At 43.0% G+C, this 23,103-nt stretch overlaps 1 protein-coding gene across 1 annotated transcript; it reads left to right on the top strand.

Moving 5' to 3' along the window:
- The first annotated feature begins 13,137 nt into the window (after positions 1-13,137).
- LOC146960143 (E3 ubiquitin-protein ligase TRIM35-like) lies at positions 13,138-14,100 on the top strand. Its single transcript, XM_085772589.1, has one exon. The coding sequence runs from the start codon at positions 13,138-13,140 to the stop codon at positions 14,098-14,100; it is 963 nt and encodes a 320-aa protein (XP_085628715.1).
- Positions 14,101-23,103: the final 9,003 nt, after the last annotated feature.

A 23,103-nucleotide genomic window follows, 5' to 3' on the forward strand; every position in this document is an offset into this window, starting at 1 on the left:
CTGTCAAATGTACAAATGTACAAATGTACATCTGTACAAATCTTGCGCGATTTGCCACCCAGTTCACGGCTCTGCCGGACAAATATAGACTTATTCGATTTCAAGACGAGCAGTATGGAGGTATTTGAATGTTTTTTGGTGTGTCTTTTTGGACGAAGAACCATCTACCCTTCCCATTTTCTTTCTTTCCTTCTGTCCTTTTCTTTCTTTCTTTCTTTCTTTCTTTCTTTCTTTCTTTCTTTCTTTCTTTCTTCAGCTCATTCAGCATTGTTTCAACAATTTCTTCAGGTCATTCAGCATTGCTTTCAGCATTCACACCATTTCCATTCTTGGAAATGTTTTTTCTAGTTTTCCTTCATCTTCCGGACGATTTTCGATTCACTACTAGACAAATTATATATCAAAACATGCGGCTTGATCGGGATTGGTGTGCAATTACTTTTCTCAATAATTTACGAATTTTTCGCAACGTGAGTCGCGAAAAACTGCGCAAAATTTTGCATTGAAGTCAATGGGACGGGCAGGGAAAAAAAAGAGTGAAAAAGACCAATCATTACAGTTTAACAAACGTCTACTGCTCAGGCATACTTTCACCTAGAGACTCCATTTAAACTTTAAACAGTAGACACAAGTCATGTGTATTGTCGTATTACTCCACGTTTTGATAGGTCATATAGTTTTTGATCAATCCCTGTTCAATGACCATGATCATTTTTTGAGAAATTATGAGATAATAATGGTTGTGTATTGCACGGAATGTTTGTGTCAGAGTGCGTGATATCATCGGTTAGAGTGGGAGAGAGTGAAAAAACGGTTACATGCTGCCATTCCGACATGCTGCCACTCCGACATATCGCCATTCCGACATTTTACTATTCAGACATGTCACCATTCAGACATACCACCATTCCGACATGCAAACGTCCTGCCATTCCGACAGTTTCATCCCGCCATTCCGACAAGGCTTTAATTTCCATAAGGAAATGTGCGTTACTCCGAGCGGCGATTAGGTGTATGTGTGTATGTTTTTTTTTAAGTTTAAGTTTAAGTTTATTTAGGATAGCCCCTTGAGATGCAGCATCTCGTTTTCGAGGGGGTCCCTATACAGAAACAATGCAAACAATACACAAACAAGACATACTATTACAATGACACAAAACACACAGAGACACAAAGCACAGCACACTGCTCACCCACTTCACCAACCCCCAAACCCCACCCAACTTATCATAGACTTACACTGAAAATGCACATAAACCTATATACTGTGTAAATGTAGATGTGAGCAAGTATACACATGAGCAAGTACACAAATACACAAATGGGTCTGCCCCAATAACAAGAGCAACACACATCGGAGGCAACAGTAAACCACTGCATCAAAAACATGAGCAACCTGTTCTTAATTGGGAAAATAGATCTGTTCGAAAGATATAGAAGGAGGTGATGGACTTTAACACAGGGGGTAGATTGTTCCAATCAGATGGAGCTTTGTATTTGAAAGATCGGCGGCCAATTTCTTTATGAATCATAGGCACCGTGAAAAATAAATTTGCTGTGTGTCTAAGGGGGTAGGGAGATGTATAAGGGACCAACAACTGTTTTAAGTACGGTGGGACTTCTGAGTAGATACATTTATGAAGAAACAAAAACCAATGAAACTGACGCCTGGGTTTAGGATGGAGCCAGGTGAGGGCATCATACATAAGGCAGTGGTGGGTTTTAAATGGGCATCTCAAGACAAATCTGCATAAAGAGTTAGTTAAAATATTGAGAGGTTTGAGGATGGAGTCAGTGGTGTTTTGATACACAATATCTGCATAATCAAGTATAGGAAGTATCAGTTGTGTAACTACCCTTTTCCTGACTTGAAATGAAAAACAGTTAATGCTACGATAAAGAGAACCCAAGTGACCATAAATTCTTTTGCAAACATAATCAATATGTGGTTTAAAGGTGAGCTCGGGGTCCAGCCAGAGTCCGAGGTATTTAAATTCATCACATCTATCAACTGAAACTCCATCACAGAAATTAATGGATAGATCAGGTGAGTGTGATAAGCTATGTTTTGTGCCAAACACCATTAAACAGGTCTTTTTCAGATTAAGAACAAGTCTATTGTTGTTAAACCAGTGTTGAACCATATTAAAATCATGCTGTAAATTGTACTGGATTTGTGATATATCACGATTTGAATGATAGATGACGGTGTCATCAGCATAAAGATGGGCATGACAAGTTGAACACAAATGGGGAAGATCATTAATGAAAATAGAAAAGAGCAGTGGACCCAAAATAGAACCTTGTGGAACACCCGTTTCAACTAACATATGGCTAGATAGACAACCATTAACAGAAACATATTGATATCTATTATGAAGATATGAGTTGAACCAGAGGACAGCATTCTTATTCAGACCAATATGATTAAGTTTATCAAGAAGAAGATAATGATCAACTAAGTCAAAGGCTTTAGTTAAATCAATGAATATTGCGCCAGTAAGTTGGCCAGTGTCAAAAGCAGAAAATAAATCATTTGTGAATTTAAGAAGAGCTGTAGTTGTGGAGAAGTTAGGTCGAAATCCAGATTGGTATGGGGACAAGATATTAGCTTGAGTGACGTGATGAGATAATTGAAGAGAAATAAGTTTTTCAAAAATCTTTGCAATTACGGAAATAATAGAAATTGGTCTATAATTATTAACATCAGTGGGATCTCCTCCTTTAAAAAGCGGAGTGACTCGAGCACACTTCCATATAGGGGGGATACAATGTGTGGACAGGGAGAGATTAAATAAATCGGCCAAGGGATACATCAATATGTGAGCCGCGAGTTTCACAAATTTAGCTTCTAGACCGTCAGGACCAGCACTACAGCTCTCTTTCAACTCACAGATGGCATTATAGACATCAAGAGGCATTATTTTCTTAAAGGAGAACAAGCCATCTACAGAAGAGGGAGTAGGATATTCAGTCATAGCATAGGGAGTAGTATGCAAGGTACGAGAGACAGAGGAAAAGTGTTCATTAAAAGCATCAGAAATAAGACGGGGATCAGAGATAATATTGTTATCAACATCAAGCTGATGTATGGGGTTACTACTGTTTTTGTTAAGAACATTGTTAAGGTGACTCCAAAAATGCCGAGGGTTGTGAAAATCTTGCAACAAATGATCATTATAATAGCTGGATTTAGCATTCCTTGATTTAGTTTTGCATTTGTTCCTTAAAAGTCTGTATGTTTCCCAGTCATTGGGCTGTTTGGATGATCGATATTTTGCCCATGCTGTATCTCTCTCCTTGAAGAGGTTTATGAGATCAGAATTGATCCAGGGAAGGTGTGAGCCTTTAACTCTAATAGATCGTATGGGGGCATGCTTGTTTATTACATTAATCACTTCACAATAAAAGAAATCCCAAGCCTCATTAACATAAGGAATTAATTGAAATCGGTCCCAGTTAATATTAATTAGATCATGGATAAAAAGGTCAAAGTTCATTTTTTTACACTGCCTAAATTCAATATATTTGGGGGGAGATCGTGGAATTTTTATTTTCCAAACACAATATATAATACAATGATCACTGAAACAGTCTGACATTACACCAGACTTAATGATCCTATCAGGGTTTGTAACGAGGATCCAGTCTATTAAAGACGAAGACCGGGGATCTACTCTTGTGGGTGTTTTTATTAGCTGGGTGAGATTTGCACCATGAAACAAGTGTCTATCATTTGTAGAAGAGTGGCTAAGCCAATTGCTATTGAAGTCACCCAAAATAATCATTTCATTATGCTTCTCAATAGAGTTGATAGTTGACAGAATACATTTGGTAGAGTCAGCTGGCGCTGAAGGAGGTCTATAAATGTTACCGATAGTTACTGTTTTATTTTCATGAAAGACAATATCAGTAAAGAGACATTCAAAATTAACTGGTTCAACATGAGGGGTGATACATTTAGAGTTCAGGTGAGAGGCAACATAAGTTGCCACACCACCACCCCTAGAGCCCCTGTCAGCTGCCCCTGTTTTTTTTTTTCATGTTTTAAGACATGTGTACAGATGTGATACAGTCAGTGGAAGCTTAATAAATAAACAAACACAAAGTCTCGCCATGTACAATCACACACTCCGATGTCAGTTTGTAACAATTTCCCTTACAATAAGGATATAAGGGGAACTGACACAACTGCTGCATCTAGGCTCGCGCTACTGGTGCGTCCAGGGAAGCAATAATCAAAGTCGCTACTTAGTCTGAGTCTCTGTATTTCACTGAACTCAAAACGCACCCATCACAGGCGGCATATAATAAACAATTACACACAGATCAACAGAACCCGAAAGCCCTCCCCCCTCCCGCTGTCCATTAAGTCCGAGTGGGAATGAGTGTGTGTGTGGGTGCGCGAGCGCACTGTCACTGTCCGTGCCGGCGTGTATGTGTGTGTGCGGGGGTGCGCGAGCTCACAATCAATGTGTGTGTGTGTGTGTGTGTGTGTGTGTGTGTGTGCGTGCGTGCGCTGGCGTGCGTATGTGTGTGTGTGTTGGTGCGTGGTGAGGGTGAGTGAGAGAGAGTTTGTTTGTCCTACTGTCCACACGGGAGAGACGCCGCGGCTCCGCCGAGGTGACCACCAGTCCTCTCCCTCGTCCCGCTTGGCTGAGAACGGGCTGTGAGGTGTCCAAACGGGCCTTTATGATCCACAAGGTAATCCACTGGGAAAAATAATCCACTATGCCGCCTCTCCTCCCCTCTCACCACGGGGGGGCGACCGCCATTCCGAAGGACCGCCATTCCGACGGTCTGCCAGTCCGAAAATTCCCGAAGGTCCGTCATTTCGAACTTCCCGAGGGGCCGCCGTTCCGAATGTGTTTTATTTTGAAAATTGACCGGATTCTCTCGTGGTTTGACTTCCTGCCCGGCTTGACACGACGCGCCGCGGGGACAGCGCCCGACCGGCCCCTCCCCCTCCCCCTCCAAAGTTTCACCCAGGTGCGAGTCTGATGCATTACATCCATGGTCTGATGCAGCCGCGGCACTCCTGCTGAAAATAAATGTCCTTGCTCTGTGCTTTGGTTAGGTTTAGGCAATGTAGAAAGGAGTTGGTTAAGTTTAGTAAAAAGGTTAGGTAGAGTCCAATAAAATCGCAGTTAATATGCATCTCCCCCGGGAGTCGAACCCTGATCCACCGCGTCAAAAGCAGATGCTCTGACCACTACGCTACCACTGCAATTAGGCTTGTTTACTCCGTGCTGTAAACTATTCAAGATTTTTTCAGGTTCGGAATGGCACCCTTTCTTTCAGGTTCGTAATGGCACCCTTTTCCCATAAATAATTAAGGGTCGGCATTCCGACAAATTAAAGTAAACGTTCGGAGTGGCGGCCCTTCGGAATGGCACCCTGGAACCCTCACCACGTCACTTCCCCATTTAAACCCTCGGTCCCACTAATGCACTTTTACGCATTACGCACACAACTTACAGCAAAAAAGAAACATACATTCATTCATTCATTAAAGGTCCGCACGTCCCCGTGCGCAAACCACAAGGATAATTGATCATTTCCCTGGCCTAATACACAATGAAAAAAACCTGGGGAGCAAACCAGCAAATCAACTACCCCAGCTGGCCAGGCTAAACCCAGTGGATCACTACAAGTTGTTGCAACTTTTGGGAATTTACTCCTGGTAAAAAGGGGGGGCGACCGCCATTCCGAAGGACCGCCATTCCGACGGTCTGCCAGTCCGAAAATTCCCGAAGGTCCGTCATTTCGAACTTCCCAAGGGGCCGCCGTTCCGAATGTGTTTTATTTTGAAAATTGAACGGATTCTCTCGTGGTTTGACTTCCTGCCCGGCTTGACACGACGCGCCGCGGGGACAGCGCCCGACCGGCCCCTCCCCCTCCGCCTCCAAAGTTTCACCCAGGTGCGAGTCTGATGTCTGATGCAGCCGCGGCACTCCTGCTGAAAATAAATGTCCTTGCTCTGTGCTTTGGTTAGGTTTAGGCAATGTAGAAAGGAGTTGGTTAAGTTTAGTAAAAAGGTTAGGTAGAGGCCAATAAAATCGCAGTTAATATGTATCTCCCCCGGGAGTCGAACCCTGATCCACCGCGTCAAAAGCAGATGCTCTGACCACTATGCTACCACCGCAATTAGGCTTACTCGCTCCGTGCCGTAAACCATTCAAGATTTTTTCAGGTTCGGAATGGCACCCTTTCTTTCAGGTTCGTAATGGCACCCTTTTCCCATAAATAATTAAGGGTCGGCATTCCGACAAATTAAAGTAAACGTTCGGAGTGGCGGCCCTTCGGAATGGCACCCTGGAACCGGTAAAAAGGCTTACAAACATGGACCAGGACGGCTCCATAATACGCACAATAATCCAAAGGAAACGAAAGGTAACTTTAAAAAAAAATGGCAACAGCACGAAGTAGTCAAAATATATGTTTTACGCATGCCTCTGTGCGTCTGCAGATCAAATTGTCTATAATTAAACTTGGAGCCAGACCAGGGGTCCAGGACCCCCATGAGAACCACTGATCCTGTTGAACGTACTGTAACCACTGTGATACAATAAAAAACAACATCACTGATCTGATTCACCGGCGTAGCGGTCCCTCTCTCCATTAACTCTCTAGCTCTCTCGACCACAGCTGCAAACTAAGTAGCACAGCGCCAATAATAATAATAATCATAATAATAATAATAATAATGCATTTTATAATCGAGATGGGATGTGACAAGGGCGTTGACCAGAGTCAAAGTGCTGTTAGAGGAGAGAGATGGGCAGGCAGGGAGGCGGTGATCATTATTAACCTACACATTTAATGACTTTATGTCGGAATGGCGGGACGTTTCCAAAAAAGGAAAGTACCGCCATTCCGACAATGGAAACAAAAATTGTCGGAGTGGTGGGACGTTTTCAATTAATGGAAGTGCCGCCATTACGACAATTAGACGTCAATGTCGGAGTGGCGGTATGTCGGAATGACCCGCGGATACCGAAAAAACATTCTGTATTTTTTCTGGATAAACTGTCAGCACGGCCACAATTTACACTCTACACACATGATTTTTTCAGAATTTGTAAGACAAACTTGTTATCTCTCATATCATGTGCTCAAAATATCAGAGAGACTTACAGAATTTACAGAATCAGCCTCTGAGTGTGGCCACGTCTGTCCCTGCTCCTCATTGACTCCAATACAAAGATTTTCTGAGAGAAGCAGAACGGACCGATGTTTTAAAACTGCCAGCGTCTCCAAAATATTTACTGTAGAAACACCAAATCGTACCACATTTTTCAGGAAGTCCTTAGAGCAACGTTGATCTGTGTTTTGTTCTGATAGGAGCAACCGTTTTGTCACGCTAAGCCTTTTGCGAGACTAGTGCAGAGGCAGAAAATCACTCTTCTTCTCCACGTTTCTGTCTGCCTCAGCCTGGGGGGCCCCTATCGCCGTGGTAACCACCTCGAGTTGCCGTGGTAATGTCTGATTCTCAAGTCAGAGCTCGTTAACTTCATCAACAATCCACCTGGCGCTCGTTTAAATGTTTATAAACACAGACACACAGCTAAATCCAAGAGTACCTGTATGCAGGGACATGGGCGCCGCCATTAGCCCAGATCCATACCGGAAGTCACGACCGGAAGTTGCTCTTCTTCATGTGTATCATTTCTATGTAGATAAAAAAAATAACTCAGTAACTCAATGGTCCATAATAAAATATTGTTTTCCAGCGGATATCTTAGTTACAACATGATTGAGCTATAAAATATTTTTTTGCATGGATCGTTTATTAAGTTATTGAGTTATTTAAAAAACGCTGCTAACGGCTAACAGCTAGCGCCGAACGGCTAGCGGCTAACGGCTAATGGCTAGCGCCGCTCCTGCTGACAGCAGACTAGGAGAGAGAGAGAGAAAAAATAAATGAAATGTCGTTGGTGGGTGCTTTGGTTAGGGTTAGGCAATGAAGAAAGGAGTTGGTTAAGTTTAGTAAAAAGAGCAGGTAGAGGCTAGACAGGCCAGAGAGAGACGAAGAAGAGCAACTTCCGGTCGTGACTTCCGGTATGGATCAGCTGGGCTAATGGCGGCGCCCATGTCCCTGCACACAGGTCCCTCTCGCTAAATCAGACTTACACAGGATGCAGCTCATAACATGTGTCAAGTCAGTCACACACACACACACACACACACACACACACACACACACACACACACACACACACACACAGACTCTAGAACCAGCTTCATGTGATTACAGACACACACACACATCAAAACACACAAAAAAAAAAAGCGCGCACTCCTCTCCCACACTCTAACACACACAGGTAACTTCATGTGATTACACACACACACACACACACACACACACACACACACACACACACACAGGTAACCTAATGTGGTTACAGCTCCTCCATATCAGTGCTTATAGAAAGATGATCATGTGTCTGTCTGATCAGCTCTGTCTTGACCTGAAGATCGTGGGTTTGATTCTCATGTTGACAGAGATGGTAAAACCGGCAGTAGCACCGTGGCCCATTCAAAATTTCCCCAGAGGAAATTTTCTAGTTCCTCTTTAATATTTTTCATTGCTATTCCCTAACCCTAACCCTAACTCAACCTGTTTAACATGTTGGACAAGACTCCGCCCCCTCACCTGGCACACCTTAGAGCAGGGATCCCCAATAGGCGGCCCGCGGGCCACATCCGGCCCACGAGAGCAAAACATCTGGTCCGGGACGATTGTGCCATTCCAAACGTTTACTTTCATGTTTCGGAATGCCAGCCCTTAATTATTTATTGAAAAAGGGGCGTCATTCCGAACCTGAAAAAGGTGTGCCATTTCAAAAAGTTGGTTAACTGTTCTGTCGTAAAGAAGGTTGATCGATTGCTGCGGTAGTACAGTGGATAAAGAAGTTGACTCCCACGCAGGTGACCAGGGATTGAATCCCGGAGCGGGAGAATTTTGGGGGTTTTTTTGTCTATTTTTGTCTCTATGGTATTACCTGTCTATATTAGCCCACTGTTAGACATGCCGGCCCTTGTTAACCGATTGTGTCGTTCACACACACCAGACACGCCGCCGGCTTGCGCCCTGCAACAATCGTTTCATCTGGTGTATTTTCCGCGAGCGATCGCGTCAAGCCCGGCAGGAAGTCACGCGGTTGTTGTTGTTTTTTTTTTCCCCCACACACCAGCCAGTCCGCTGGTCCTCTGAGTGAAATATCCAAATACGTCAGGTAGGCTGATTAATACCATGACCTGCACCAAAAGGTGGTAACGTGACTGGACTGAAGACTTTTGTTTTGTTTGACCAGAAAGACAAAGTGACACCTGACGCTCTCTCTCTCTCTCTCTCCCTCTCTGTTTATGTGTGTCTGCCTCACACAGTCTCTCAGGTGGCTCTTCTTGAGGTGAAGGGTTGTACAGATGCTGCTTACAGCTGTATTTGTGGACATTTTGCAGGTGGGTTTAAAAATCTGCACAAATGGCAATGATGATGTGTCAAATATGTAGAAAGGTTGCTCCTTTCTTGCTTTGTGTCTCTTTTTGCCATTGTGAATATCAGAATATATTCCACACACAACTACTGCTCCCTTCTCGTTGTCTTCCTCTATGTTACACCTCTATTTGGGTGCTCCAAATTTAAATGCTAGGATGCTTTTATTTTATCTAAACAGCAGTGTAGAAACTGTAATCTGTCTTGTCTGTAACAACATCTATTGCACGTCTGTCCGTCCTGGGTGAGGGATCCCTCCTCTGTTGCTCACCCTGAGCTTTCTCCTGGTTTTCCCTGTTAAAAGGGTTTTCCATGGAGTTTTTCCTCAGTCGATGTGAGGGTCTAAGGACAGAGGATGTTGTTACGATGCCATGTAAAGCCCTTTGAGACAAACTGTTTGTAAAAACGGGCTATACAAATAAAATTGCCTTGCCTTGCCTTGCCAGTGGCTGTTTTTCAGGAGTGCAATTTTTCTTATTTGACCCTTTGAGACTCCCATGCCTAAACTATTACTTCTAGAATGTACTACGCTTTTCTTCAGTTTTATCAACAATGATAGCAGCAACATTATCTGTACAAAAAAAAAAACAACTTTTACTGGCACGATGGAAAAAAAAAAAAAGGACGTTGTGGCCCTTGGCTTGGCACACTTCACATATTTTGGCCCTCGCCGAAAACTAATTGGGGAACGACACGCATTGGTCCAATGGAAGTGCCTCCTGGTGGCGGAATATGGGTATTGCAAACGTGTCCAAGAACTGACATCTCTGCATTGTTGGTGAATGAGCAAGTGCGGTATTTTCAAACATTTAAGGACATTTATAGATCACCCACATTAATAGCATTATTGAGGACCCCTTACAGATAAACATTAACACATAGGCGAGTAAAAAAAAAACAACAACAGTTTTCTACATGAATGTTTCAATCTACATTTTATAATAAACAAATTATAAGTGTAATTTGATATGACCAAGACACCTAAAAACAAAAACACGGCTGTTTTCATCAATTTACAAGCAAGTGGGCAACACACATGGAGTGAATGGGTTTTCTGGGCACTTTTGCAATACCCATATCCTGCCACTCGGGGCGCATGAGGCTTACCACGGGACTCAATGGAAGAGTCATCACTCTCTTATTCCAGTGCTCTAGCTCACCTTAAAGGGATACGGCAACATTTTTTTTAGTGTCTTGCCTCACTCCCAAGTCCATGACAAACAAATAGACACCGTCCTTTCGACTGTGCGTGCAGTAGTGTATAGGTAATGTTAGCCTGCCTCCACCTAAAGTCATCAGAGAAACTCTTCAGCAACTCTAAACGGAAACTGGCGGACCGATCTTGGTCTCAGAGCTACAAAACTCTCCGGTAAGGCATCTTGAGCGGTCAAACGCCGGTAACGGGACGAGATCGGTCAAAACGGAGGGTTTAAGCAAAGACGGTTTATTTTGGTTCAAGCTAGCTACATCAAGGGTAGGTCAGCCTCCTATTTCAAAGAAAAAGCACAAATTCTATCGTCATGGTTTTCTGTATGTAAAGGGCAACGGATGTTTTATTTTGTGAAAGTAACCGGAAGTGCGTTGGTCACAACGGCTAGCTTGAGTAGCGCTGAATTCGTCCGAACAAAATTGTAAACAGCTGGTATTTAGACAAATTAACGACACACTGCTGATCTAAACGGCTACTTTCTCGCCTAAACATGTTTGAAATGTCGATAAAGTGATATATTAACAGAGTTTAGAGCTAAAATTAAATCAACTTCTGACTGCTGATTTCAGCTCGGGTAGGAGTCAGGCTAACACTACCCATACACTTCCAGTGTTTGAGCTAAGCTAATTACAGGCGATACAGCTCTATCTTCCTTGTTACTGCACGCACAATTGAAATGTCGATGGTGTCTATCAGCTGGTCATGGACTCAGGAGTGAGGCAAGTCACGAAAAAAATGTTGGTGTATCCCTTAAACAAACCAGGAAACTGTTTATTGGACTTTTTCAGTCACAGAGACGCAGACTGAAGAAGAGACGATCAGATTCAGCTTCAGACCAAACTAACAACACTGCTGCTTCAACCTGCTGACACTCCACACACTGAAGGTGAGTTTGACTAAAACCTGGACTCAGAGTCACAGTAAACTTCAGTCTAGTCAGTAGAGGAGGGAGGGGAGCCATGACTAGGTGGGTTTACATGGACAGTTTCAAATGGTTTCAAATAGGTTTGGTTTAAATCAATCTGTTTGAAGATTTCAGCTTGAGCGTATACATGGGTTACAAAGTGAACTGGTTGGGTGTTTACATGTGTAGCCGATGTCATATCTGGCCCTCTGCGTTGTGTTTCTCACGGCCTGCCCTAGGTGGGGTTTGATCCCACGACCTCCAGCACCGGAGGCGACGATGCTAACCTCTTCACCAAGAGGTTGACAACCACTTGGCGGGTTGGTTAGCACGTCTTTTATGGGTGGAGTGAGTGCACATCCGTTACACTCACCCCCGCTGAACTCACTCCACCCAGGGCATCCGGGTCACGGCACCACTGTAGCCGATGTCATATCTGGCCCTCTGCGTTGTGTTTCTCACGGCCTGCCCTAGGTGGGGTTCGATCCCACGACCTCCAGCACCGGAGGCGACGATGCTACTTGGCAGGTTGGTTAGCACGTCTTTTATGGGTGGAGTGAGTGCACATCCGTTACACATGCACCGACGAAACAAATGTTTTGAACGTGCGTGCAGCCGTGAGTGCTACAGCTGTGCTAAAAACAAAAACAGAAACATGGAAATACATTGTTGAGTGCAGTCCTGCTGTTATAATATTTGTGTTTAATAAAGCAGCGTGACAGATGCAGCAGTGTTTTCCACAGGACACTGTATCGTGCTAATTGGTCGCGCTTGGCCGCTTATAAACAGTTTATAAGCGGCCAAGTGCGACCATGCGCCCGTGTCTCCTATGTGTACGTGTACGTGTGTGTGTGTGTGTGTGTGTGTGTGTGTGTGTGTGTGTGTGTGTGTGTGTGTGTGTGTGTGTGTGTGTGTGTGTGTGTGTGTGTGTGTACGTATGGCGAGATGTTTACTTTTTTTTTTTTTTTTAAAGGAGAAGAGAAAGCCTTTTGGAGTCGGGAGGGCGTATGCAATATGTTGCCGGCGTAATATTTCAATCTTTTAGTATGTCCGGTGTTTCTTGCTGGACATTTTCATTTAGGGGGACTATCAATGGAAATTAGCCGTGTGGCTAGAATTGAGTGCATTCACACTCTGTTCTTAGGGTGTTGATTGATGTACATTGTCCCTCTTCACCAAATAAAGGAAATTGAATTGAATTCAGCCTGGTACGGCTCGTGCGAGCTCGTGCGTGCTCAAGCATGCGTGCGTGTGTGAGTATGTCAAGTCCTGAGCATTCACAGAACGAATGCAGCCAGAAATCAACCCGTTTCAAGGTTTACATGACAGACAGAACATTTTAGAAAAGGTTTAAACCACCCCCTTCCAACCAATTGGAATTTCAATCGGTTTGGGGTAAATTAAATAGTTTGAGGACATGACGTATTTTCAATCGGTTTGTCTCCCAAACCTATTTGAAACTGTCCATGTAAACCCACCTACTGACTCTACTTCCTGTCTTCAGCTTCACTCACAGACTAAATGGCTTCCAGATCAGAGGAGGATCTCTGCTGTCCGGTCTGTAAGGAGGTCTTCAGAGATCCTGTTGTTCTGTCCTGCAGCCACAGCTTCTGTAAAGATTGTCTGAAGAGCTGGTGGAGAGAGAAACAAGATCCACTGTGTCCAGTTTGTAAGAGAAGGTCTTCAAGAGACCAACCACCTAATAACCTGGTGTTGAAGAACCTGTGTGAGAGCTTCTTACAGCAGAGAGAGGAGAGAGAGCAGAAATCTTCAGAGGCTCTCTGCAGTCTGCACTCTGAGAAACTCAGACTCTTCTGTCTGGACCATCAGCAGCCAGTGTGTCACATCTGCAGAGATTCAGAAAAACACACCGACCACAGAATCAGACCCATTGATGAAGCTGCTTTGCCACTCAAGAAGGAACTTGAGGAAACTCTGGAGCCCTTAAAAAAGAAGTTAAAGGGTTTTGAAGAAGTTCAAGTGAAGTTTGATCAAACAGCAGAACACATTAAGGTCCAGGCCCGAGACACAGAGAGGCAGATTAAGGAGCAGTTTAAGAAGCTTCACCAGTTTCTAGAAGAGGAAGAGGAGGCCAGGATGGCTGCACTGAGGGAGGAAGAGGAGCAGAAGAGTCAGAGGATGAAGGAGAAGATGGAGGCTCTGAGCAGAGAGATAGCAGCTCTTTCACACACAGTCAGAGCCACAGAGGACGAGCTGAGAGCTGAAGACGTCTCATTCCTGCTCAACTACAAGGCTGCAGTGGAAAGAGTCCAGCAGCGCCCCCTGCTGGAGGATCCACAGCTGGACTCAGGAGCTCTGATAGACCAGGCCAAACACCTGGACGACCTGACCTTCAACATCTCGAACAAGATGAAGGACATGGTCTCCTACAGTTCTGTGGCTCTGGACCCAAACACTGCTGGTCCACATCTTGTCAAGCTTCCTGACAATCCAGAGAGGTTTGATTATTTCTTAATTTCTTAACTTTAGAGGTGGTGGGGGGCAGGAGGGTTGTTGCAAAGCCTTGCTCAGACGCGCATAGTTTTACACACTAATGTCGGTGCAATAGTCATAATTTTAATCAGAATTATGAAAATGATTTGTGAAGTTTGGATCTCTAAAATGTTAGCAATATGTTACCTTTACCACGCATTTCTGTTTTTCTGTAAATTAATCATCATGGATCAAGCGGAAAATGAGCCTTTGCAACAAGAGTCATTGAGTCCTTTTCTTGTTTTCCTCCTAACATTTATAAAAGCTGAAGTAACAGTTTACATGTAACTAACATATGAATCACAGCACTCAGGAATATGATGCCGCTCTTATTCCACACAGAGGGGTGGGTTGGATCGAAAGGCTTGGGACAGAATAATTTCTATGCAAATGCTGTTTAAATAATTTGTTCATAGTAATCAAGAAATCCGCTTATAGTGTTCATTTTTGGTCCTTTCATGAATGAAAACATTTGCAAAAACAATTTTAAAACTACATGTATTTATTTAATTTCTTACTCCCATGATTCCTTGCCGGATGTCTGCTTCTGCTGCTAGCTAACGTAACGTAACCCCCACACAACGTTTCTGTCTCCTTCAGCCTGGGGGGCCCTATCATCATTGGTAACCGCCTCAAGTTGTCGTGGTAACCTCTGAGCCTCGGGCCTCTGATATCTCTGCTGTTAATCTACTGCTGACCCCTGTCACCAGTACATTTATATCGAATCTCTGTCAAACACAACCACACACACTAACACTCACGTGTGCGTATGCGTTAAGGTCGTGAGTTTGAGTCCCATGAGATGATATGCCCAGCAGTAGCCCCCCGTGGTCCTATCAAAATTTCCCCGAGGAATTTTTTTTCTAGTTTATTTCATAACAAATTACGTTTTCTTGTGATAACTAATTAGGGCCACGGGGCAATCGCATGGAGCACTGGCCTAGCTGTAGGGGCCAGTGCTCAGTGCTCCATTTAAACTTTAAACAGTAGACACAAGTCTTGTGTATTGGTGTATTAATCCACGTATTGATAGGTCATATATTTTTTGATCAATCACTGATCAATGACCATGATCATTTTTGGAGAAATGATGAGATTATAATGGGTGTGTATTGCACGGAATGTTCGTGTCAGAGTGCGTGACATCATCGGTTAGAGTGGGAGAGAGTGAAAAAACATTCTGTATTTTTTCTCTTCCACACTCCTCCCGGACACAATTTACACTCTACACACATGATTTTTTCCAAATTTGTAGACGAACTTGTTCTGTCTCTCACAATGTGCTCAAGATATAAGAGAGACTTACAGAATTTGAATTGTCAGGCTCTGAGTGCGGCCACGTCTGTCTCTGCTCCTCATTGACTCCAATACAAGATTTTCTGAGAGAAGCAGAATGGACCCCTGTTTTAAACTCGCAAATGTCTCCAAAATATTTACTGTAGAAAACACCAAAATCACACCAAATCGTTCAGGAAGTCCTTACAGTGATGATGGTCTGTGTTTTTTTCTGATAGGAGCTACCGTTTTGTCAGAATAAGCCCAAATGTGAAACCAATGCAGAAAATTGCTCTTTTTCTCCACGTTTCTGTCTGCCTCAGCCTGGGGGACCCTATCATCATTGGCAACGATCTCAAGTTGCCATGGTAACCTCTGAGCCTCGTTTAATTTTATAAATAATAGGCCAATGTCATGGCACTGCTGGTAACTGGAAGTACGTTCGAAAATCGCTGAAGCAGTGTACCGTCATTTCCGGTTGAGCATAGGTCAATCGGAAGAGACGATCCAAGATGGCGGCAGGCAGGTCAGGTGCGGCAGGAGCTCTCCCAGTGCTTTTAACATTTGGATTTATTTTAAACTTCCTAGACACAGGTCCGTTTTTAACTCATTGAGTGCCAACCACGTAATTTCTCGTTTTTCGTTCCCATGCGTTGAGTGCCAAAAACGAAATTTTTCGTTTTTTGCTTTTTTTTTAAATTATGAAAATAGACACTTTAATACACATTATATGTAAATTTGGGGACTCTACGACGAGGAGAACTGAAATAGATGACGATCAAAGTCACATGACAGCTCATGATCTGGAAGTTTTTATCATAACTCAGCTTCTGCAAACGGAGTTCTGCATGCAGATGCAGCAGCTGCTCTGCTCTCACCTGCGCTGCTGCTCCAGCTGCTCGAGCTGCTCGGAGCAGAAACAGGAAGCTCTCAGCCGACTGTCCCGCCCGGTCTTCATCTGGAGCAACACCGTGTCCTCCCCAAAGTCCTCCCGCGGTAAAATCTGATGGTCTCTGGACCGAAACAGACCGCCGTCACCGACCCGAACCACAGACGGACCGCGACCACCGGTGGGACCGGTGTTCCGGAGCCGCGGTGGCCGACAGACCCTCACGTTCCGCGGCGAGAGGCTGTGACACGGCACGGTGCGTCTGTGTTATTGTTGTTTAGTGGCGCCCCCCCCGCCCCCGATGGTGGTTTTGTGAATAGAACAACAATTGTTGTGTATATTTATCTTATACGAGCCCTTTGATCCTGAAATGCGAGTGTCAGAAGAGCGACAGACACAAACAGCGCACCTTTCATAAAAGACGCTCTATCTCCTTTTCTAGAAAAAAAGGAGGGATTTTGGTGAAACCCAGCCATGTGTAGCTTGACTTTTCTCAGGAACGGAGGCATGTAGAAACAAACGGTTTGTGGTCATTTGAAGCGCGGCACTCAATGAGTTAAATATAAAGGAAGCTCCTTGTAACCTTGTGCATCGAGGCACTATTAAGCACTTTGGCTACGGCAAATTTACTCTGATGCAAGCATTTGTTTTCACTGCCAGACAACACCACAACAAACGCAACAGTGTAGTCTGAAGTAAACAGCAAAGCAACAATCTTATCATCATCACACTTTACCTGCTGCTATCTGGAGATATACACCAGTGCCCAGGTCCGAACACCGGAGATACTACCCTCCACAAAGACGAGAAACGCAGTATTGCTGTCTCTCAGGTAAATAGCTAAAGAACAACAGCAACTTATGTTCTTCTAAATCTGCTGAGGGAGTCTGTAGCAATGCTACAATGGTTCAACAAGCAGCTGGTATTAACTCAAGCACAGAGCTTTGATCAGTTGGACTGGAGGAGTGGTGTGACCGACAGACAGACAGACAGAGAGAGAGAGAGAGAGAGAATGCGTGTGCGTTGCCATGGTGAGGTTGCCATGGTGAGGATACCATGGTGAGGTTGCCATGTTGAGGTTACCATGGTGGCTTTAACGGGTGGCTGATGGCTTTATGGCATGGTGGCTTTAACTGCTCTGTGACACCCTCAAACAGATCGAATGTACGACAAATCTGTACTTAGTACAAGCAAAAGGTTTACATTTTCCGAAACATAAGACCTTGCTGAACGCGTCCATGTCACTTTGGTGTTTCTAGAGTAAAAATTGTTGATTGTGTCGCAGGTTGGAAACTTTGGGACGTTTAGAAAATCAGCGCCTACTTTTGAATGGGAGTCAATGAGAGGAAGGGAGGGAACTGGCCGCACTCGGAGGCTCTGAGATCAAATTCTGTTAGTCTCTCTGGTTTTTTGAGCACATGGTGAGAGCGAGGATGAGCTTGTCTACAAACGTGGAGCAAATTATGTGTGTAGAGTGTAATTTGTGGCCGTGCTGACAGGTTAGAGAGAAAAGTGTCAGAGGATTTTTTGAACTTCTGTCACTCTAGCTGATGATGTCACCCACTCTAACCCTGAAAATTTCGTGCCAGTGACTCCCACGTTAAATTTGAATTTTGTCAGAAATTTTAATGATTTTAAAACTGCCAAATATCTGAAACTGTTGAAGATATCAATAAGTTGAGAAATAGCTGAATAGTTTAAAGGTTTGTGAATAGTTTAAAAGTTGAATGAAGTCTGTAGCTGAAAGTATGCTGAAGCTATAGAGGCTGAAAGAATTGCAAAAAGTATGAATAGTTGAAAAGAGAAAAGTCATAGCAATCGTGTCCCGAAAAGGCTGAACATTTTGATGTGAGAATTGCCCGGCGCGATGGCCTGTGCCCCTAATTAAGGAGTGCTGGAGTAAACAATGTGTCTTATTTAATGACAAGTCTTCGTGGTTGCTGCTCTGTGCAGTGTCCGATCTTGTCATAACAAGACAAATCAACCTGATTAAATCTCAGCAACAATCACACTTTCACGCTCTCTCCCTCTGCCATCGAGTAAAACTTAACTTCTCTGCCTGCCACATTTGTTTTTACCAGTTTCAATTGTCTCAACAGTTAACCAGAGTAGCCTAATAGGCTATAATTCTCAAATCAGCTGCCAATCTGCAGGGACAGCGTGTGTTATAAGCACGAGGACAAAAGAAATAGCCTACAAAAACAATTATTATTATTATTAGGGCCACGGGCCATCGCACCGGGCACTGGTCCCAACAGCTATGAAATAGCGAAGCCCGGGCACTACTGTTATTGTGTGGATTTTTTTCTTCCATAATATTATTATTTTTCTTCTTCCGGACGATTTTCGATTCGCTACTAGACAAATTATATATCAAAACGTGAAAAAGACCAATCATTGGAGTTTAACAAACGTCTACTGCTCAGGCATACTTTCACCTAGAGACTTCATTTAAACTTTAAACAGTAGACACAAGTCTTGTGTATTGTCGTATTTCTCCACGTTTTGATAGGTCATATAGTTTTTGATCAATCCCTGATCAATGACCATGATCATTTTTGGAGAAATTATGAGATTATAATGGTTGTGTATTGCATGGAATGTTCATGTCAGAGCGCGTGACATCATCGGTTAGAGTGGGAGAGAGCCCAGAAAAACTACAGATTTTTTCTCTTTCCACACTCGGCCCGGCCACAATTTACACTCTACACACATGATTTTTTCAGAATTTGTAAGACAAACTTGTTATCTCTCATATCATGTGCTCAAAATATCAGAGAGACTTACAGAATTTACAGAATAAGCCTCTGAGTGCGGCCACGTCTGTCTCTGCTCCTCATTGACTCCAATACAAATATTTTCTGAGAGAAGCAGAACGGACCGATGTTTTAAAACTGCCAGCGTCTCCAAAATATTTACTGTAGAAACACCAAATCGTACCACATTCTTCAGGAAGTCCTTAGAGCAACGTTGATCTGTGTTTTGTTCTGATAGGAGTTACCGTTTTGTTGCGCTAAGCCTTTTGCGAGACCAGTGCAGAGGCAGAAAATCACTCTTTTTCTCCACGTTTCTGTCTGCCTCAGCCTGCGGGGGCCCCTATCGCCGTGGTAACCTCTGATTCTCAGGCCAGAGCTCGTTAACTTCATAAACAATCCACCTGGCGCTCGTTTAAATGTTTATAAACACCGACACAGCTAAATCAGACTGACACAGGATGCAGCTCATAGTCACACACACACACACACACACACACACAGACTCTAGAACCAGCTTCATGTGATTACAGTTAGACACACACACACACACACACACATCAAAACACACAGGTAACATACAAATGTGCGCGGAAGCGCGCACTCCTCTCCCACACTAACACACACAGGTAACTTCATGTGATCACACACACACACACACACACCTACACACACACACACACACATACTGGTTTTTGCCCTTCAGGAGGTCCACCAACTTTTTGCTCCTTTATGGGGTCCACCCTTTCCAGTGGTTCTACAATGCTGTAAAAAATCAGGTAAGCTAAAAAAAAATTCTCAACCACAATAATCACTTCAATTTAACAAAATTCTAAAGTTTTGTCAAAAAAGTTTTTTGGTCACTTGTGGGGTCCGTTTCTAACTTCCGTCTACTTGTGAGGTCCAGTGTTACACACACACACTTCTCTTGTTTTTGTATCTTTGCAGGGTATTAGGTTACTATCTGGGGCCCATTGACCACTTGCTAACCACTGTTAAATGTTTCCTGCACCAACAATAAATATCATTAAAAACATATGAAAATGTAAACATATGAGAAGGCTAGACACAAATAGGACACACGCTGGACTTTGGTTGAGTTCACTACTTCCTTCATTCCATCACTTTATCCTTTACACCTGCAAATCCACATGCCTTGTTAGCTCATTAACTAGTCTATCTGCTGTCATCTTGACAAAAGATCATCAATAGGAAGACAGGGTAGTAGCATGATAATCAAATAATGATCCTCAGAACCAGCAATTGACCATTTAAAATGAATGAACCCAAGATCTAATTTTGAGTCAACACTGTTTTTTTTTCTTCTTTTTATTCCACCCTGGAGTTAACTGTAAGCATTCTTCACGTTGCATAAAGTTAGCTGAATAGTGTTACCGGCGCCAGAGCTAGGGGTCTCTGGTCCGGCAGCATGAGCCACTCAGGCGGCATCACTATATGTGGCTATTCCAGACCCACTACACTAGCATAATTGTCTATGTCTTATTTTGGCGAAATTGTGAAATCAAATCAGTGCTGATTCACCGTGCATTACAATGCAAATAAACAAACAACAAGAAGATATCCTGAAGGCCCATGTATTTATTTATCAAAACATGTCAGTGAACAGACTACATATTACACGTTGATAATGCGAGTACATGACACACAGTGTACTACATTAAAGATAACTTATAGAAGTGTGTTATTTGGAAACTATAGTTTTAACATAAGTTTATAAACTTATGTTAAAACCCATTCACTTGAATCACAATTTTGAATCTAATTGAATAATCCTGACTGTACTAGCAATTTGGATCTTTGTCATGTAGCTACAGTATCTAGCTGGCTTCATGTTAACCATGGCAGCTCTGTGCAATGGCTGAAGTTGCCAGTCTGTCGGTACAGTCAGTATACCATTGGGTATACCCAATCATTTTACAGCTGCTATTTTAAAGGGATAGTTCACCCAAAATTCAAATTGCACTCATTATCTGCTCACCCTCATGTCAACTAAGGGCTGGCAGAAATTTCAGAGTTATCTGTGGCTTCTCTGAGTTAAAGGTGGTCTCAGTGCAGCAGTGTATGTCCATATAACGATTGCAAATGGATCCCACTTTTTTCATAACAAAAAGACACACGAAAAAACATCCAAATACCTCCATACAGCTCATATGTAATGTCCGTCTTGTATTGAAACCCTGAAACGAGAAATTCCGTTAAAAAAATTATGTAAAAAAATTAATAGGTCTATATTTCAAGCTTGTTTGTAGTGGAAGCTCCCAGCACTTCTCTTCCTGGTCCGTCCAAATCTCGTGAACCGACATCAGTGCAAATTATGCGCACATCTCGAAAGATTTGGACAGACCAGGAAGTGCTGGGAACTTCCACTACAAACAAGCTTGAAATATAGACTAGAAAAAATCTCATTTTGGGGCTTCAATAAGACGGACATTACGTACGAGTAACATGGAGGTATTTGGATGGACATGCACTGCTACACCGAGACCCCCTGTAACTCAGAGAAGCCACGGATAACTCTGAAACTTCTCCCAGCTCTTAGTGGACATGAGAGTGAGTAGATGAGTGCAATTTGAATTTTGGGTGAACTATCCCTTAAGGTGAATAGTTGGTTACCTAATCCCTTACTGGAAATGTTTAATTTGCAACATAATTTGCATTAGGAATATCATAACAGTGTAGTACAGTGTTACAGACTGCAAAATTAATGAACAAACATAACTTTTATCTGACAACAGTATAACTGAGGTAAAGCATGTATTTGTTTAATGTGTTGTCAACTGCTAGAACCACAGCAGCTACTTCAATTTACAGCCTATTTCCGCTTTGAACAAAGAAGTGTTGGCATTAAACTTATGCCAAAAGAAAAGGAAAGTCAGCCAACTTACAATAAAACTAATGAATCAATTTTTCATTGAATTGAATTTTTCATTTTGAGTGATTTAGCCAAGACTTTGTAAACAGGCTGACAAGTCATATTTATGTGACATGAGTTGATTTTACTGTACAACTCTGTTTTGAATTGGGCTTGTATGAAGACTCCTCCATAGAAGACAGACAGAGAGGGAAACGGAGGTGTCCATACTTCTGATCAGTCCACTGCTTTCATTCTAATTTTCTTCTCATGGCAGTTATTCTATTTTTGAGGAAATATTTGACTGCTTTCCAGTCTCTTTGTTGCAGCGCTTTAGGTTCTGCAGAAATGCAGCGCTCACAGTCGGCTTTACCTGGAACTTCTTGCCTCACCAAAAACCTCTTCAGGTGTTTTTCTACAGCAGAAATTTCCTCGGGTGTCCAACGTTTTACAGCAGCTTTTTTACCTAAGAAGGCAGAAAAAGATTACATTTTGATTAAACTGACAATTTCATAGCAGAAGCCCTGACTGCATAGCACATTACAGGACTCCCTGAACTGATAAACAGATAATCGATCCATCATTAAGTTCATGATTCAACCCTGAGCTTCACATTCATTCTGTAATTACTGGAGAATGGTGCATTCATGGACCACAGTACGTATGAAAAAATATTAAAATGTGATGTTATTTCTCTACTCGCTGCTCATATAACCAAGTAGTATTCGCTGCAAGACATCCACCCACAGCCGCTGGTACCAAGCGGTGGAAAGCCAAGCCGTCGAGGACGTGTCATGCATGCAGTGTAATCTGACGTCAGCACGGGAAATTTGGACCCAGAATTGCAGCGCATTTTGCAGCACACAGCCTGTTCAAGGCAACAGAGAGATATGCTAGATGGCTCATTCTTTTTGGCTTTGAATGCTTCATGTCCCATTATTATTAGAAAACTTAAAATGCATTTCTATTTTTTCATAAATCTTGCCTCATGATCCTTTTCCCTGGCTAGATCACCATGGTAATTTATGCTTAGGTTATGTTTAGAGTTTCATCCTAAAATCGGCTGTAAAAGTGCAGCTGTTCCACTATTTAACTCATTTACAGCTGGCATCACGTTTACTTTGAAAGTCCAGTGATGTGATGCTGAACTTCGCCAGACTAGAGCCATAGACTGTTAGGTAGGCCTAAAAGAAGTAGGTGATCGT

The sequence above is a fragment of the Trachurus japonicus genome, unplaced genomic scaffold (assembly GCF_045865225.1).
Source record: "Trachurus japonicus isolate A0001 unplaced genomic scaffold, Traja_1.0 AP030661.1".
Taxonomy (NCBI): domain Eukaryota; kingdom Metazoa; phylum Chordata; class Actinopteri; order Carangiformes; family Carangidae; genus Trachurus; species Trachurus japonicus.